This window comes from Neovison vison, chromosome 1, assembly GCF_020171115.1.
Source record: "Neovison vison isolate M4711 chromosome 1, ASM_NN_V1, whole genome shotgun sequence".
In the NCBI taxonomy this organism is placed as follows: Eukaryota; Metazoa; Chordata; class Mammalia; order Carnivora; family Mustelidae; genus Neogale; species Neogale vison.
This window is the reverse complement of record NC_058091.1, coordinates 71,422,234-71,441,633: the sequence shown is the minus strand read 5'-3', so window position 1 is coordinate 71,441,633 and position 19,400 is coordinate 71,422,234. Positions and strand designations below refer to the sequence as shown.

Sequence of the window (19,400 nt, the reverse complement as noted above, 5' to 3'; positions counted from 1 at the left end):
ATTCTTCTCCTCCCAAAAATAAAGCCTAAACAAAATAAATTTCAAAGGTGTATAACCACGAGTAACTTGGGTTATCTCAAAATAAAGAGTATTTCATTATCAGAAAATCTAAAAACTATATAAATATCTCAATAGCTGCTAAAAAAATTGGCAAAAATTAATACTCATTCCTGATTTAAAACAAAAAAACAAATATAACAACATGGATGGATATTAGAAATTGAAGAGAAATGAGGGGAAAAATGTACTACACACTGTATGATGCCATTTTTACAGACTTCTAATACAAGTAACACCAAACAGGCGCTATTGGCCGGCTCAGTTGCTAGAGCACGTGACTCTTAATCTCAGGATTGTAAGTTTGAGCCCCACTTTGGGTGTAGAGATTACTTAAAATCTTCTTAAAAAGTAACACTAAACAACATATTGTTTACAGATATATATGTGAGTTTTCAAAAACAATTTTTAAAAAGCAAGGGAATGATAAACATAAAATCCATGTTAGTGGTTACCACTGAGATGGTGAAGCTGGGGGATGGTTTGGGGAGGAAACTCACAGGAGATGCAATGGGTTGTTTCTTAAATTGGATGTAGTTTTACTGGTATTCATTTAATTGTACAGTTGTGAACATGGCTTCATGATTTACATGTATGTCTCTTATATTTTGAGGAATGTATCAAATAGTCATAATAAAAATGTCCTTTAAAGTAGGGAGGGAGGAAAAAGTGTTATTTTCTCTCATTTTTTAATACACATAATAAGCACTGAATATCTATAATATTTAAACTTTCTCTTAAATGCCTTCTCTTTAAATCCTGAAAAACAAAATTATTTTCTCACTATTATAAATGATAAGCTAGTTATAAATTAAAGGACCAGATCAAACATTCTGAAGTAGATTTTCACTGAAGGTTATGTGTTTCCTAGGTCATTGTCAGATGGTTAAGCACCACCCACTGTCTCCAAATTTCTCCTGCTGGACACTAAGAAATTGGACTTAAATCACCAGCTTTCAGGATTGGTCTTAAAATAGACCCATTAAAACAATTAAAAAGAAAATATTAAGCATTGTAATGCAAAGTAAATTGGAAATAATACGTTAATGTTTCAACATTTTAATGATAATAAATACTCTTTTTTTTTTTTTTTAATCTCAGTCAGTGCTATTTAAAAAAGGAAACAGTGTTAAATAGTTCCTGTCTGTTGTAGAACCAGTACTGGTTACACTGACATATTTGCTTTTCCAAAGCTAAAGTTTTGATGCCATAGGGTTATCTGTGACTGTTCTGCCAAAGAAGTTCATTATCTCAAACAATCAGTCCAGCTCAGAAAATCTTAATGGAGTGAGTAGTTTGCAGTTGATTACCCCTTTGGTGGACGGTAAGCACTAGTCCAGATCCTCTGGACCTTCTGTGTTGGACACACACTGCCTAGATGATTCAGTAAGTCATCGATAATATTCTGATGTTGGACTGAAACGGTCTCCACCAGCTCAGGTGACCCAGGGAGGATGGAGAGATCTTTGTACAGCACGTGTTCTCCCGCTCCACAAGAAAGGGAGCACGCATGGCTTCGGCTTTGGGGATGAGGACTGCATTCAGGCTCCCTGGGGTTCATAATCTGATCTCAAAACCATCCTGGTTGCTATAGTAACGGTAGCAAGAGGAAAGCAGTCATGTTTGTGGATGAAAAATTGTCTTCCTTCTCTCTAAGTGTGGGAGACAGGTTACACGTGGGTGATAGCAATCTATTCAACCAGCTCCGAGAACAAATTGGAGTCTAAACACTCAGAATGCCAGGAGATGGGGAGTCAGATCTGAGGTCCGGACGCGAGCTGTCCGCTTGCGAATATAAGGCAGAGAGGAGGTATTGACACCCTTTGTTTCCAGTGGGTTTGGTGAGTTAGAGACCCCCGTGCAAGCACAGCCGTTACCTGCAGCGTGGCAGATCTGCTTTGCAGAGACCTCTGTATCACACATCTGCTTTCCACATCCTCTAACAAGTAAAAATGGTCGATGACTCAAAAGCTATTTCCAGCTCTAAGAAAATATTGGGTCTTAAGGTCCCAGGTAAGATCTCCGAGCCAAGGAATCTGCAGTTCTGTCCGGGAACCTGTAAGGCTGTCCCGGTTGAGACCTGTCCTTAACCTTCCATGACCCCTTGCTCTTGCAGGCCTATTACGCGATATTCCTGAACAAGGGCCGTCTGGAAGTGCATCTCTCCACAGGGACACGAACGATGAGGAAAATTGTCATCAAACCCGAGCCAAGTCTGTTTCACGACGGGAGAGAACATTCCGTTCACGTGGAGAGAACGAAAGGGTAACAACGGCTCTAGACAACTTATCCTGACTCCCATCCACTCCCCTGCTCACACGACTCTCTGGACCTTTGCGCGTGTGGTCCTACGGTGCATTGCAGAGCTGTTGAGCAGCGTAATGTCATCTTCTTGACATTTCATACTTCCGGGAACCTCATTTAACTTGGCCCCTAGGAATTCTCTTCACGTTTTTATTCAGTGCAGTTCTCCACTCTCGCTTTGGAGAAACCGACTGCATCTTCTGAAGCTGTAGATAAGAAAAATCCCTCCCTCCGCACCTCTCAAATATTCTCCTCTCAAATAAGGTATGTGCAGAGTGAGGCCCACGGAGGAGCTCAGCTGGAACTGGCCACCTTTGGCAGCTGCTATTTCGTTCAGGTTCCAAAGCAGTTATGGCAGCTGCTTAGAAACCTGTCACAGAGCCAGAGTGTGGCAGGCAGCTGCAGGACCTCCTGAGAGCCGCTGAGTGCGTGCCTCATCCCTGCACCCTCCCCCCAAGACCAAGGGGTGCTGGGGTCCCTGCAGAGTGGCTTCAGGAGGGAACAGAGCCCCAGAGAAAGACGGGAACAGGCTGCTGTCCCACCTCCCCCGTGCACGGAGGCTGCCTTTCTGAGGGGCCAAGAGAGCACTTGCTTCCCAGCCCTGAGTCACAAAATTGGCAATACCCGCGTCATAAACTGATCTCTCCTTTCTCCAGAATTCTGGGGCACTTAATATTTCCTTTATTGGGTAAGTCGTCTGTATTTTCATTGAAATGTTGTATGGCAACTCAGGTAATTAATTTAGAAGGACAGTTAGAGAAAAGGAAAACAGAAGCCCAGAAACTTCAGCCCTCGAAGACTTGAGCAAGCCATTTCATTAGACTGAAGACATAGAAAAGACCTGGAAATCAAATGTGAGAAACCTCAAGACACAGAGAATATTTTTTAAAAAACAACAGTAAGAATGTATAGCAATCGTTCAGTGAGCAGATGCTATTCTATATAGACCTATGTTTTCTAATTATCCTCTTGTGTGTAGAACAGTTTAGATAAGTAATAAGAAGGCTTTATCTTCTAAGTAAATGATAAAGCTTTCCTTGGCTCTCTTTTTTTTTTTTTTTTTAATAGAGAGCATTAGGTGGTGGGCTGAATTGATACTAAGCTTTCTTGCAGAATGTCTACCAAGTGAGATGTTTAGAAACCATGATTAAGAAAAATAAGGGATGGATGTTTGGACAAACTAAGAACTTTTCCTAACCTAATAGCCAGATATTGTGGACATGGTCTCTGAGAAGGAATGCAGACTGAATTTTCTCATTTGAATCTTAGAGACCTCTCTAAACTATTGTTTTATGTGTCTCCCAGACTAGATTTCAGGTTCTTTGCAAAACGTAAATCCTTCTCATTGTCAGAAGGACTTTGTAACATCTTTAAAATTTAGAGAATCTTGATAAACAAGTGCAGATTTGAGAAATATGGTTGACAAAAGGAGTCATCCAGAATAATGTTATTTTGTAGAGAAAGTATTCTGCCATTCCCCACTGCATTACGATGTTGTGCTAAGGTGTCCTTTTAACAGGTGTCTCTTCAGGAAGGGCATTTTATTATGCCAACTTCACAGCTGTTGGCCATTAATCCAACCTTTATTTGATTAAGTTCGATGCATAGTACATCCCTGAAAACTGGTCATTCGGTTAATTGACCATATAAACAAACAGTTTTGCCATTCGATGCTAATTAAAGGATAATGCATTGGACGTATTAGTGGGTAGTCACTGAACTCTGTGGCAAAGCAAGAACACATTTGCTACCATAATGTCTCGTTCAAAACTCTGAGGTCAAAACACAATCATCACCTATCCTTTAAGCAAGTGCTTCAATTAACTGAGTAACCAGAGATCGCTAACGACCCTAAGAACTTCACCTAGAAACATTTTTTAATGCTCCATGCCTATTCTGTGGCACTCCCTGTGTCAAACACTAGACACTTTCTTTTAACACCAACATCTGTGCTCGCCAACTACCTACTCTTACCCTTTTGTGTGACTTCAAAGATTGTATTATTTCGCGTTGATTATGATACTCTTGTTAATTTGGAAATACTTGCTTTCTCCCAACACTATTCAGATCATAAATGTCAATTATCACTTCTTTTCCTAAAATCCTGGATAAGACAGTAATTTGAATACCACCTTATAAAATGATTGGATTTTTATCAAATGTGGAGGCAAACTTTTCAAGATTGTTCTTGTCCTATTCTATCTCCCTCTCCCTCTCTTTACCCTCCTTCCCTCCCTCACCAACTCCCCTTTTCTACCCCTTCCTCTGCAAAAATTTCACTTAAGTCACTTTGATGTCTAATTCTGTGGTAATCCAGTGATCCCTGCTTTCTATAACTGTTTTGCCCTCTGACCCTTCTGACCCTGACTCCACCTAAATGGCCAGTACAGGACAAAAGCATTAACCCCTACAAGTCTGGAGTAGATGCATAGGCAAGTATTCTCCTCTGTGAAAGCATTCTTCATACAGGTACAGAATTAGGCTGAAAGCCACAAAGTTAGATCAAATATTCCATGAATAATTTGGGATTTCCAGAATGGGGATCATGATTTGGACACTGCAACCCAAGTATTTTTTACCATCTGAAATATATTCAATCAAGACAAAATTACAAGGTTCCCTGGGTGGCTCAGTCAGTTAAGCATCTGCGTCCTGATTTCAGCTCAAGTCATGACCTCAAGGTCATGAGATGGAGCCCTGGCTCGGACTCCATGCTCAGTGGGGAGTCTGCTTGGGATTCTCTCTTTCCCTTTCTCTCTCGCTCCACTCCTCCCCCTTATGCACACTCACACAGACTCATGTGCACGCTCACTCTCTCAAATAAATCTTTTTTTTTTAAATTGCAGATTTTGTTCTTCATGTAAATTACAAGTGTCTAGGCACCTACTTCTCTTAATATCTTCTTGCACATATATAACCCAATTGGTGGTCATTGGAAAACAAACGCTTAGACCCATATTTCAAACAAACAAGAAACTGAATATTAGAAATGAGATGTTTAATCATGAAACTCCAAGAATCAACTGTTGAAGTTGTAAGAAGATATAGCTAACTTGTCATAATACTAATAGTAATGTTTCTTATAGTGCTTTTTGCATATAATAGGTCCCCAGTAAAGAGTTACAGAATGAATACTTAAAAAAGAGGAAATACACCAGAATCATAATGAACACATTAATAATGTTCCTCTTTACAAAAGAACTAAATGCATAATCTAGTTTGATGCTCCTAGAATGTAAAATACAAGCAGGATTTAGCTATAGTCTTCCAGCGATGCCTTTATTAAGTAATATAGCTTCCATCAATTCTTTAATTAATGTTTTCCATGGCTTAAAGTAGGTATTTTTATCCTCGTTTTATGAATGAATGAAGTGAGATTGAGCAAGATTAAAAAAATGGTCCAGGTCACACAGTTAGTAAGCTTCTACACTAATACTTAGTTCCAGTATCTTCCTTCCGGAAGCTCATTCTCATTCTCTATCTCCCCTACTGTGATCTAGTAAGAAAGGACCACTGTAATGGTCCTTGGGGCAGAACCTGATCGGAGAGTCTACATCAGAACCATGAGGGCCTCTGGCTCTCTAAAACCTAATCGAGATCAGAGATTTGCTCTTTCTGAACATTCTTTAATAGTGGCTCAAACCCCTCATTAAAACTCTTAAACATTGCTATGTCATGTTAGTAAGAAATTGCTTTTAGGGAAAAAAAAAAAAAAAGGTGTTGGGGTTGCAGGGCTGCTTCTCAGTGAGTCACACATGCCCAGAAGTGAGTGTTTTTCTGAAAGTCTCTTAAACCACTCACATTCTTAGCAATAAAGTTTGAACCTTCTGATTTTTGCCAACACACTCTTCCAGAGTCTGGTAAAAAACCAATATGTCATTTCCCCCCCATGTCCTTTGAAAATAAATCCAACCTGCTCCCTCTATACCCCCTGAACAATGACATTTTGAGCACCGATGACATCCTTTTTCTTCTTCTTCTTCTTCTTCATTCTTTTACATCTGAACCATCTCAAAGTGGACCAGTTCCTCAAGGCCATTTCAGAACATCTTTGCCCTGGTTTACTATTTGTAGTTCCACATGTGGTTTTTGGTTTTTATAAAATCAAGTGAGATGACATTTTAGGACTGAGTTTTCCATCTAAGTATTTGGTTTTCTGCCCAGATATGTAGTAAGTTTTCAGTAATCCATTCGTGATCCTCAGGCTAGTGACTAATACTTACTAATAGCCTTGTGCTCCTTGCGTGGGACTGAAGTTCAAAATCTTCCAGAACAAAAGAAAAAATGCCTTTGGTCATTTTCATCATCAGAACTCTTTGTCTGCCTTGATTCTTTGCCCCAGGATCCAAGGATTGTTGTGAATAAGTAGCATGAGATTCTCAATGACTAGTGTGTGACTTATCTCTCCTAAGCAAATTAGGGAAATGAATGAAACACTCACTAAGGAAAATCATTGCAAGGAACAAGTAGCATGATTCTCTTGCCGGCCTCTTCTATTCCAAAAGCTAGCAACTGGGGCTGGATGCCTGGATGGCTCAGTTGATTAAGTGTTTGCCTTTAGCTCAAGTCTTGATTGCAGGGTCCTGGGATCTGCCCCATCTCAGTGTCCCCCTCTCAGTGGAGAATGTGCCTCTCCCTTTCCCTCTGCCCCTCCCCCCACCCCTGCTTGTGTGCTCCAGCCATATTCTCCCTCTCTCTTAAAAAAAAAAAAAAAAAGCTAGCAGCTATGTTTTTTATAAAATGCCCTGTAAGTGTTTGCTGTGGTGTCCTGGGACTCTCGGGAGCAGAGTTTGTCCCCCAGCAAGGAGATAATAGCTATCACAAACCAAGAAATAAAGAACCAAAGAGCATATGCACCCCCTGCTGTGCTAAACCCACTGAGCCTTATCAGATTCCACATAACCACACTGTACGGAAATCTCAGCTCTACAGGCTTCTGTGTGGGGCCGCTGTCACCAACAGAACCAAGGGTGGGCGTTGCAGGCCCACCATCGCCTTCTTAGTCACCTCTCAGGAAGGTCTGACGAAGGAGGCAGAGGGACTAGATGCTGAGAAACAGTATCTTTAGCTTAGGGGAGAATTCCTAATTCTCAAGGGCTGGCTCCCTTAAAAGCTCCTAGAGGAAGGGGGGAGGGGTAGCAGGAAAGATTTGACTTTCCAAGGATACTGGAGTTTTGTGCTTAATTCTGCTTATTTTCATTGTTTATCAGCATCTTTACGGTTCAAGTCGATGAAGACAGAAGGCATATGCAAAACCTGACAGTAGAACAGGCGATCGAAGTTAAAAAGCTTTTCGTTGGGGGTGCCCCACCTGAGTTTCAGCCTCCCCCACTCAGGAATATTCCTTCTTTTGAAGGCTGTGTATGGAACCTTGTTATAAACTCTGTGTAAGTACATCTGTTGGCTACTATTTTTTTTTTTTCGTATGAGGATCATCTACACTCTATCTAAAACCAAGGCAAGGTGGGGAAACAATGAAGAACTTCTCATTAGAAAAATAATAAAAAGTACGTAATTTTAATTCATTCCACTAGCCCCATGGACTTTGCACAGCCTGTATCCTTCAAAAATGCGGACATTGGTCGTTGTGCCCACCAGAAGCCCCGTGAGGAGGAGGAGGGGGCCGTTCCCGCTGAAATAGTGACTCAGCCAGAGCCAGTACCCACCCCCGCCTTCCCTATACCCACCCCCACTGTGGCACATGTAAGTGTTTATATCCTATTGCTTTCTAATTTTAACCTGTATTTTTAGTTGTTTTCAGAGAGAAGATAATTCAGGATAGCTGGTATGGTCTACTTCTAGAATCAGAGGGAGGGTAACTGGTCTATGAAAACCTGTCCTCCTCACATCTTCCTTGGATTAATTTTATTTACTTATTTGTTCTGCTTAAATTTCCCTCCCTATAAAATGGCATGTGTTTTCAGCTGAAAAGTTAGCATAGCACAGAAACGTCTACGGAATCAAAAACAAGAACCCTGTGTCATATCAACGCACGGAGGCAGCCATATTGATTTTCAGTCCCTTTTATTCACATTTTAAATAGTAGATCTCATAGCATGTATATCATTTGGTATTCTGTTTTTTAAAACTGGTAATACATAATTAGATATCATACAAATGTGTGTGTCTGATTATGATGCTGACGGGCCATGTCCACAGACCCAGAGAGGGTCTCACAGGACCAGCCAAGAGAGTCCTTGGCTTCTTGAAGGACAGAAATCAAACATAAGCCAGCAGGCAGTGAGAGTGAGAGCAGAGTTTACTGGAGATACAGAGAAAGCAGATATATTCGGAGCATCTGGGAGACTCAAAAAGGAAAGGAGTATGAGTCTCATTTGTTCGGACATGGGGGTTTTTTACTGAGAATTGTGGTCCAATGTACATGTTCTGTCCTCTCAGGCATCCAGGAACTGGTTAGAACAAAGACAAAGGCCCAGGTGTTTCCCCTTGGAGCCAACAGGCCCTGGCGTCAAGGTGTCTAGGCTGGTGATCTGCAATACAAAAATGATAGCTTTGTCTGGTCGTTCCTACCTGGTCCTTCCTTAAATGTTATCTGTTCTAAAGAAATGATTAACTCTTTGTCCCTTACAAGGGGGGCACAGACTATTTGCATCCTGAGGCACATGCAGAGTGGTTGCGGTCACAGTTCTTAGTGAGGAGAGAGGAGCAAAGGAGCAGAAAGGAACAAAAGCAGATTTTTATAGAATCCTTCAGTTTCCCTAACTCAAGGACGTCTGTGTCTGTGTGAGTGTGTGTATGTGTGACACACACAAAGAGACACACAGGTTATTTCGTTGTATGGGAGGTCATCATTTCATTGATGAGAGCATGGGTCCCTGAGTAGACAGTCTGGGTAGCAATGCCTGCACTCCAGTCTACCATGTGTATGAATTTGGGGAAGCTACTTCGCCAGTCTATTCCTCAATTTCCTCATCTGTGCAATATTAATACCATGTGAGTCTAAGAGTTAACATGAAGACTTAAAAATAATGTTGGTTAAATGCCTACTATATAGAAAACATTTAATAAATGGCATAATTACTATATAGTGATGATCATAATGACTGCTTCTAAGCTCTTACTGTGTGCCAGTCACCACCTAAACAATTGGCATTCAAGATTATATGTAATTGTCATAATGGCTCTGGGAACGATACAACATCCCATCTTTAGTTGAGTTGATAAGAATTATCTGGCCTCAGTCACCCACCTAACCACACAGCCAGTAAATGGCAGGATGGGAATCCCAATGGATTTTCATCTATTAGGTCTAACTATACAGTCTGGCTTCATATGACTGCACTGCTCTGTCTTTACAATTTATTCTCTTTTTTCCTCATCATGGGCCATTTAGAGTGCTTCTAGAAACCATATCTCCCTATACCAAACTTTCTTGTTGTTTATGTTCTTAAAATAGATTCTTGGATGGATAATTATAAGACTAAATGATGAACATACCTAAGGTTCTTAAATTGTATATCTGAATTGCTTTTTCCAGCATTTCCATCAATTTACATTTCCTCCACCAATATATCCAAGGGGGTGGATCTCTCTATATACTGAACGGCACATGCATCCTATGTATCATGCTTGTCAGTGGGTGAGCAGAACATGCTGTCTTGAGCAAAGAATTTGAAAACCCTTGAACATCTCATTTTCTTCCTTAGTTTCCATGATGGAACTGGTTGTTCTGTAGAGTAGTCTGTGCCTTGTCACTAGAAATATTTTGAGCTTATGGCTTCTCTAGCATTTCTTCCAGGATTTGAAAATAGCAAAGTCCTTACACTTTCAGTGAGCTCAGCATAACATAAAGACTTGTCAAATCCCTATGTTGTCTACCTAAAACTAACGTGACATTGTATGTCAATGATACTTCAATGAAGAAAGAAAAAAAATAGCAAAATATTTTCCCCCAGGGTAAATAGTCAATAATCTCGGCAATCTTCATGTGACCTAATTTCTTTTTTTTTACATTTTTTAAAAGATTTTATTTATTTATTTGAGAGAGAGAGTGTGCAAGAGAGAGAGCACAAGTAGGGGGAGTGGCAGAGGGAGAAGGAGAAGCAGACTCCTTGCTGAGCCGGGAACCTAGCGCGGGACTCAATCAGAGGACCCTGTGATCATGACCTGAGCTGAAGGCAGACACTTAACCAACTGAGCCATCCAAGAACACAATATTTTATTTTATTTTTTAAAAGATTTTATTTATTTGAGAAAGAGAGAGAGACAGAGAGAGCATGGGTGGGAGGGTAGGAACAGAGGGAGAGGGAGAAGTAGACTTCCCCCTTGAGCAGGGAGCCCAGCATGGGGCTCGATCCTAGGATGCTGAGATCATGCCCTGAGCTGAAGAAAGATGCATAACTGACTGAGCCACCCAGGCACCCCCTCATGTGACCCGATTTCTAATTCCCATATATGCACTGATCAATATTCTTAAGTTTGAAATATACCTTTCAAAATGCGGCACGTAGAATAGACTATATTCTTCAAAGTGCCCAGTTCAGGGGACAGCAGTACCTCTCATTCCATTGGTCTGTCCTCATATTTTGTACCTGAAAATACTTCAATGTTTTATTTATTTTTTTTAAAGATTTTATTTATTTATTTGACAGGCAGAGATTTCAAGTAGGCAGAGAGGCAGGCAGAGAGAGAGAGTGGGGGAAGCAAGCTCCCCGCTGAAACAGAGAGCCCGATGTGGGGCTCGATCCCAGGACCCTGAGATCATGACCTGAGCTGAAGGCAGAGGCTTAACACACTGAGCCACCCAGGCACCCCTACTTCAATGTTTTAAACTGATGGATCCCGCTATTAGCTTATCATCAGGTCCCCTATTCAGTCAACCACAATCTTGGGGGCCTTTGAACCACTCGAACTTCTCTCGAGTCAGGTGTCTAAACCAGACCATCTTGCCTTGGTCCAGTTAATTGGTGGAGAAGCCTGCGGACCCCCGGGGATCACCTTTCTTTTGAAAGGGCCCACACAAACTTTGTTTTATAGGGAGTCTCAAGCATATCTATCTCTCCGTGGTTTCTCAAGATCACATCTTTTCCCTTTTTCTGAAAATAAAGATACTTTCCCATCTGGGACTGGAGATTTTAACTCATTTAAGTTTTCCTGTAACCTTCTGTTCTAATTCCAATTTCCATTTTCTCTCAGCAGTGTATGTTTTAACTTCTCTGAAACAGAGCATGCACTTAGACAAGACAAAAGCAAAAGAGAAATGGAGTGACAGTCCTGAGGGCTCGTGTACAAAGACTCAGAGAACATCAGGGCTAGGAGAGAATTGAAGATTCTGACTCTTAATTTACACATGGGGAAAACAAAGCCCTAGAACATACCTCATGGGCTGTGATCACACACATTTTTGATAGTTGGCACTAAAACCCAGGTATCTAAATTCCAACAGCTATCTCCCCTTCTTTTTTTTTTTTTTTTTAAATTTATTTGACAGACAGAGATCACAGGAAGGCAGAGAGGCAGGCAGAGAGGAGGAAGCAGGCTCCCCGCTGAGCAGAGAGCCCTATGCAGGGCTCGATCCCAGGACCCTGGGAACATGACCTGAGCTGAAGGCAGAGGCTTTAACCCACTGAGCCACCCAGGTGCCCCGGTATCTCCCCTTCTCTTGCACATTATAGTTACTTATGCCATGTGGTCATAATTACATTTCTTAGAATTTCCATCCCTATTGAGTTACATTTTTACAGTTTCAGATCCTGGAAGTATACATATCTTTTAATTTGATTTCTTTCTCTTATTTTAGTTCTTTGTGTGGAGAGAAGTGTCTGCTTTTTAAAGGTGACTAATAGTTAGAGGTTTGACAATTTATAACAAATAATCTTTTAAGAGCCTCCTAAATGAAAAAATGAATACGATATCATCATTGCTAGCAAGGGAGAGATGGAGAAGCAGATCTGAGGAATCAGACATTAATGTAAGTGACAGAGTGAGCAAGTATGTGTGGAGGTCAGTCAGGAAAAGTGTGGAGTGTGGGCTACAAACTCACCCCACTAGCTTTCAAGATTGAAAATTGGAAACATGGCAGGGTCTCCCATTAAACTCCATTCAAACAAAATGATTAGTGGTACCTAGAAGTGTAAAAACAGGTCTATAAGATGCAAATTTTAATATGTCATCACACTCTTGTACATAAAATCTTTCCGTTGAAATAATACAAAATGATGATGACATACGACATTACGTGACATGGAGAAAACAGGATATAAAACCATACACAATGCATAATCACATCTACATCAATAGATAGAAAAACGCATTAAAAAACCCTTGCAAGAAATATATCAGATGCTAGCAGCAGATGGAGTATGGACTAGAGATGATTCTCATCATCTAAAAAAAATTCTTACATGTATTTTGTTTTCATAACTTTTTTAAAAAGATAAATGGAAAGGCTTTCAACCTTTATTTCTCTGCAGCATCCCATTGGATAGCTGATTTCCCCTCTGAGCAAGTGCGATGTGGCAAATGGCCCCCCTCAACCCCTCCAAGTTGGGGACCACTAAGGACGCATACTGAGCCTTTACTCCAGTGATCTGAGAACTGGGCTTGCCGGTCTGCCCTGCCATAGCCCACCTACTTTTACTCAGCGGACTCTGACAGGTTACCTGTCCTCTCTAAATGTAAGATGACCCATTGAAAAATAAGGAAGATGCTATCTACCTGCAAGGATTATTCTGAGGGAATAAATGATACAAAGCACCCAGCACATTGTGTGGCTCACAGTAACACCCCATCATTCTTCTGTGGGACTAGTTAGCCTGTCACACTTTCAGTGGGAGAGCAAATGCCAGGAAAAGAAGACAGTGAGGATTCCATGTTTCAACCATTTCAGACTCCAGTAGTGACTCCAGTCACATCATTTTCCATTCTCACCATCTTCTTCCTTTAAAAAAAAAAAAAAAATTATTTATTTATTTGACAGGCAGAGATCACAGACAGAGAGAGAGAGAGAGGAGGAAGCAGGCTCCCCATGGAGCAGAGAGCCCGATGCGGGGCTCAATCCCAGGACCCTGGGATCATGACCTGAGTCGAAGGCAGAGGCTTTAACCCACTGAGCCACCCAGATGTCCATTCTTCCCTTTTTAAAATCAGAATTTAGACTGTAAGAATGTAGTTAAGAATTCAAGCTTCCAAGTTAATCCCTGACATAGGAATTATCCTCTCTTTGTTCTAGCAGAGCAGACAGGAACCATTCCCTATTCTCAGTTCCTTTCTTCTCCTTTACACCATCACATCCCTCTCTGCCAACATCTTACACCATGAGCACAGCATTCGCTAGACCCCAGCGCCCTTTCAGAGTTCCCTGAGAAAGCCCCGCCCTGTGAAATGGACCATGTCAGCCCCATCATAATATATGCCAGAATGTCATTCATCAGACGACGTTGTATGTACCTTATCTCATTTGATAGTGTGGTAGCCCATCTTTCCTTTATGCTTTCTCTTCTTCCTTGGCCCATTTAGAGCTGCATTAAATATGCCTACATATTGTATTTGTGGAGATTTCTCAGGGAGGATGGTGGGTGTGGTTAGAGAGGACTGTAGACGTCTACAATCACCATCTGCAGATGTATATGGTGTTTAGACCAAGTCTTTAGAGCCAGCATGGCCCATGCGGATGTATATGGTGAACTGGCTCCATTTTTTTATTTGAAGCTCATTGGAAAGTTGAATTTTGAACCTTGAAATCTGAAATGTGAACACTAGAAATAGCCATGAAGAGTTGCTGTGCTATGAAAGGCTTTGGAGAGTTGAGGGAAAGAAGCAGCAGAGAAGGAAAGAATAGACCAAAGGAAAGCTATTTCTCTAACAGCTTTAACACTACAACTTTAAAAGCTAAGCACAGTCCATGCCAAAGGATGAATCAGTTGGATACTGATACGTATTTAAAGGGAAAACCCCTATTTTTCCATACCACAAGAAAACTCTGTTCGGGTGTTCGGGTGTAAGGATTACTGCAAATGCCCAATATTTACCAGAAGAGCTCGCATGCAGGGTGGTAACATAATTCACTTTCTCAATAAACAGCTTGAGCAGGGATTTTTTATTTCAGAACATTAAAGTCAGTGCTGTAAAAAGTGTCTTCCACTTAGTATTCATCCATAAAAAGGAGCATCACAAAGAAACCTCCAACATCTCAGATGTGATTTTAGCCCACATTTGTTAGAGGGATTACTGACTCGTGAAAGAAGAAAATGATGCAATTTTTATGATCATTCATCACTCGTTGCTTTCAAGAACAAAGATGCCAGTTTTGATAAATGCAATTTAAATCCCTGTTCTCACCAATCTGAACTCAAGGAACGCTTGCATACCAGCCACAGGCTACCCTGACGCCAGTAACTCATGTCCAAATATCAGCCAACAAACAGCAGTTTGGAAATGACCACTGCTTTATTTTGACCTGACATGGAGTAACTGTGAGGTGAAAAAGTTTTCACTGTTATCCATTTGCCTACGTGCGGATTCCCTCTCCCACTGGGCCACTGCTCTGATCAGCACGCGCACTGCCACCATCAGACTCCGCCTCCATCCCCCAGCAAGTCCCGTCCGCCCACAACTTGTCCTGGGACAAGCAGCACACCATGTTCTCCAGATCACATTTTTCCCCTTATGCACTAGCAGTACTTCAAAGAATCGCCACAAGGTGGCAAGATTGTAACGTCTTGAGATTGATGAGCCTGTGATTTTTTTTTTTTTCTTGTTGTTTTAATACATTTCAAAGACAACTGTTTCCAAAATAATGCAGGTAAAGTATCACCTCCATAGAGATGATGCCTTCCCTCAAGCTCACATTAGCTTGAAGGAGGAATCTGTCTTGCAACCATCATTCTTTTTAAAATCTTCTTTGGAAGGGCACCTGCTTGGCTCAGTTGGTTAAGCATCAGACTCTTGATTTTGGGCTCAGGTGGTCATCTTGGGGTGGTGAAATTGAGGAGCGCCCCCCCCAAAAGACTCTTGTTTACCAGAGAGTCTGCTTGTCCCTCTCCCTCCCTGTGCTTGCACTCTCTTAAATAAACATATAAAATCTTTTTAAAATTTTAAAAAAACAAAAATTTTCCTTGGAATTATCTCATTAGAAGACCCCTCTTCTTGGGGCGCCTGGGTGGCCCAGTGGGTCAAAGCCTCTGCCTTTGGCTCAGGTCATGATCTCAGGGTCCTGGGATCGAGCCCTGCATCTGGCTCTCTGCTCAGCAGGGAGCCTGCTTCCCCCCTCTCTCTCTGCCTGCCTCTCTGCCTATTTGTGATCTCTGCCTGTCAAATAAATAAATAAAATCTTTAAAAAAAAAAAAAAAGAGAGAGAGAGAGAGAGAAGAAGAAGAAGACCCTCTTCTCATATCCCTCTTCCTTAGCTTGGATTTTGCTAGGAAGCAGATTGAAAAAATAAGATCACCTTATTCGTGTGCAAAGCACAGGGCACTTTCTGTTCCATCTTACAAATTCCCTTTAAGATATTAGAGGGGAGAAAAAGATGCTTGAGCAGCAGGAGGAGCAGCTGGACCTTGTGAGGGGCACTAGGGAATAGAGGGGAAAGTAGTCCCAGGCAAACCACAAGGGTCTGTGTCCCAAGTCAGGCCTGGTTTCAGACTCACCCTGGGGAAAGTGAGGCAGAGCAGGCAAGATCCAGTCCTTTTTGTCTTTAACCAAGTGAGAGGAGAGGGCTACACCTGCACCAAAAACATGACCAGAAAAGAGGCTGGGAAATTGTCTTCCCATTTAAATCCAAAAATGCATACGTACAAAATTCTCCTCTCCTAGCATTTCTCAGTCTTCTTCCAACTGCGTATTTTGTGAAGGAAGGTGATAGATGATTTATTCAAGAAATATCCTTAATATTCATCCTATTGAAAATTGATAGAAAACCTCAATTTGGGTGTCCTTAACATACAATGGACTTAGCATATGGGATTTAAACTTCGAGGTTACTGAGTAGAGTGACCCGTTTGTTACCACTCTTTTCCACAACACTGGACGGTCTGAGGACACTGTTTTATTAGCCACCACTTTTACCTGCTGCTCAAGGTCTAATTGTTACAAAAATGAGGCTGGGGCCCCTCGGGGAGGTAGTCTTTTTCCTCAGTTTCCAGTGGCCATGTTATGTAGTGCTTCTTACTCTCACAAAGTCCCTGTCCTTTCCTCATCAAAGATTTTCCTAAAATAACGTAAGTAGAGTCTTTAGCCTCTTGAAGATCTGACAGGTTGTGACAGAAAACTGCTGATCGGCTCAGGACCCATGTTGGAAATCTCTGTCCAGCCCATCAGCAAGCAAGCTTCTCGTGGCGTTGAGGCAAAATACATAAAGACCAAAGTTCTCCATGACCTACAGCTACTGCCAATAAAATACCTAATCTCTGTAATTCCACTTGGATCATTAAAAATTCTATTAGAAAAGTTCAATTAATATTTATATGTAGTAACAAGACAGGTGACCACAATGTTTAACAATAACAACCTGCTGGTGGCTTTCTTTTCGGCCACATGTCATGGTTCCCTAATTCCTCAGCATCCACTGACCTTTCCGATTTCCCAGATTTCAGAGCTGGCAGGTTAGAGATGTTTTAGCCAAATTTTGCCCCAGAGGGACTCACAGCAGGGAGGATTCTCTTAGAGATTTCAGAGGAGGACTGCAGGCCACTAATGTGGGTGCCAGGAAATAGGGTAAGAGGCTGATAAATGATCCCAATTCTATTAATGACATCATTGCCAGCTGAGACATTAAGCTACCAAAGCCTTTCCATTTGGGCTGTTTTTACAGGCAGTGTAATAAGAAAGGGGCCACATGTTGATTCCAAGAGAGGCCATTCAGCTGTGTGAATAAATAGCATTTTCCTGATCTACCCACTGGGTTTTTGCATATCCGTGTGAATTTCTGCCACAATCTGCTCTTTATAACTGACCATCTCCTGGGGAAGCAAGAAGGGAAATACTTCCATGAAGACCAATTTTATAGCATTTCAAACACTTAAAGCCTTTTACCTGCTGTGGCAGAGTGCTCCGTCTGACTAAGCTCCAGAGAAAAGAGAGCAAGGCCTTTCCTCATCAAGTAAGAATGTCCTGTGCACTGATGATTCATCTCATCTTCTATTTGAGAAGAACATTCTGCATCAAAAGCCTGCCTTGGGCGGTTTGGGAACCTCTGCTGAGTCAGCGTTCACTGGGGCACTGGCCCATTCTGAGCTATTAAGTGCAGATCTTAAAAACAGATGTGTTGTTTGAGAGTATGCAGGTTATTTATTTTCTCATGTACGGCGTGTTCTCAAAGCCTGCAGAAGCAGCCTGTACTTCAAGTGCTTTTGTGAAAACAGAGAACAGAGGAAGGAATTACAACTTCAGTCATTTGAGGAGCCTTGATTATCTACTGAGCTAAGGGTAATGCTGGCCAAAGACAGTCCAGCCAACCAGGACTGGCTATGTCATTTGCAGGGCCGGGAGCAAAATGAAAATACAGGGCCCCTTTTTCAAAAAAGTATTAAGAAACTCAAGATGGTGACAGCAGAGCATTAAACCAAGTAAGCCAGCCCTGCGCCGATCTCTCCCTCCTAAGAGCCCCAGGAAGTGGATCTTTGAACAGTGACAGTTGAAATGGTATATGGTAGGTTACATTAAAAATGTACTGGGTTGCCTAGCAACTGGCTCAGGGCCCGAACGGCCTGACTTGCAAGTTTAGATACACCATCTTGAAAGTCTAAATTCATGGAAGCCTTCTAGTAGAGTGATAATTTTCGAGAAAAAGTAATACAGTGGGAGAGAGAAATGGGGAGGGCCAGAAGGAACACATTTTTCTACTCTTCTAATTTGGTGGCTAGTTTGTCATTTTCTCCATCCCATCTTTGAAGAGTATAACTCTTCGTAAGTAAAGTAAACCTGAAAAAGAAATTCCAGTTTTTTTCATAAACATCAACAGTTTGATTTTTTTTTTTTTCCTTAGAGGGTAATGAAAACATGAACTGTTTCATAAATATTTGGGGGCACGTTGATTTGGCAAGTCAAGGGCGCAGTATAAGAAGATGGATTCCCACTCACTGAACATTTCACAGGAAGTGCCTACTATGTAGTAAAGTACCGAGATATTTAAGAGACCAGTTTTCCTCTTAAGGAGCTTCAGTAAGATTACACAAGAACATTAAGCGAAAATAGAAGAAACAATTAGATAACAGGATTAAATTTTTAAAGAGCGGAGTCCATAATCTCCTCTTTCTCTCCTGGATAATTTTGCAGGGTCCTTGTGGAACAGAATCAGAACCAGCTCTTTTGATAGGGAGCAAGCAGTTTGGGCTTTCAAGAAATAGCCACATTGCAATTGCCTTTGATGACACCAAAGTTAAAAATCGGTATGTATTTTTCCAAGATATTGGGAAAGAACTGATAAACACAAGGACTGAGAATATGCGCTGATTCAAGTTTTAATCAACTATGCGTATTCATTAACGCGGTAAGCCTTTTAATTCACAGAGTACAGTAGAGAATCCAATTCTATTGTCCTGAGCCCGAGGAGCTCGGGTTTGGAAATCAGCAGGAAAAGTGGATTTGGAAATCACCTGGAAAGTCCTCCTCTCAGAGAACGTTTTACTGGCCTTTATGAAAATTCACCCACGGAGGCAACTTAATCTCAGAATAAGAATGCTTTTGTTTCTCTGTTTCATTTTGCACGCTTTCATTTCCCAGCCTCACAATCGAGTTTGAAGTGCGAACTGAAGCTGAATCTGGCCTGCTTTTTTACATGGCTCGGATCAATCACGCGGATTTTGCTACCGTTCAGCTGAGAAATGGATTGCCCTATTTCAGTTATGACTTGGGAAGTGGGGACACCAACACCATGATCCCCACCAAAATCAACGATGGTCAGTGGCACAAGGTAATAATAGCCCGTGGGAGGTCGGCAGTGTCCCCTGAGGGGGAAGCTGGGTGGCATCCTTTGGCATTCCCCTGGTGCAGATACAATTTTGCCAGGGCCGATCCTGACTCCGATGCTACTCTTATGCTGCTGAGGCTAAAATTAAAGCTGGTACCCCAGAAAACAGCCC

At 41.6% G+C, this 19,400-nt stretch overlaps 1 protein-coding gene across 2 annotated transcripts in view; it reads left to right on the top strand.

Annotated features, from left to right (window-relative positions):
- LAMA2 (laminin subunit alpha 2) overlaps positions 1-19,400 on the top strand; it is a 491,254-nt gene that overhangs the window by 447,860 nt on the left and 23,994 nt on the right. For both annotated transcript variants that reach the window (XM_044249160.1, XM_044249149.1), the window contains 5 exons: positions 2,174-2,322; positions 7,572-7,748; positions 7,896-8,064; positions 18,595-18,707; positions 19,042-19,231. In XM_044249160.1, coding sequence (XP_044105095.1) covers positions 2,174-2,322; positions 7,572-7,748; positions 7,896-8,064; positions 18,595-18,707; positions 19,042-19,231 — 798 coding nt within the window. The remainder of the gene's footprint in view (positions 1-2,173; positions 2,323-7,571; positions 7,749-7,895; positions 8,065-18,594; positions 18,708-19,041; positions 19,232-19,400) is intronic.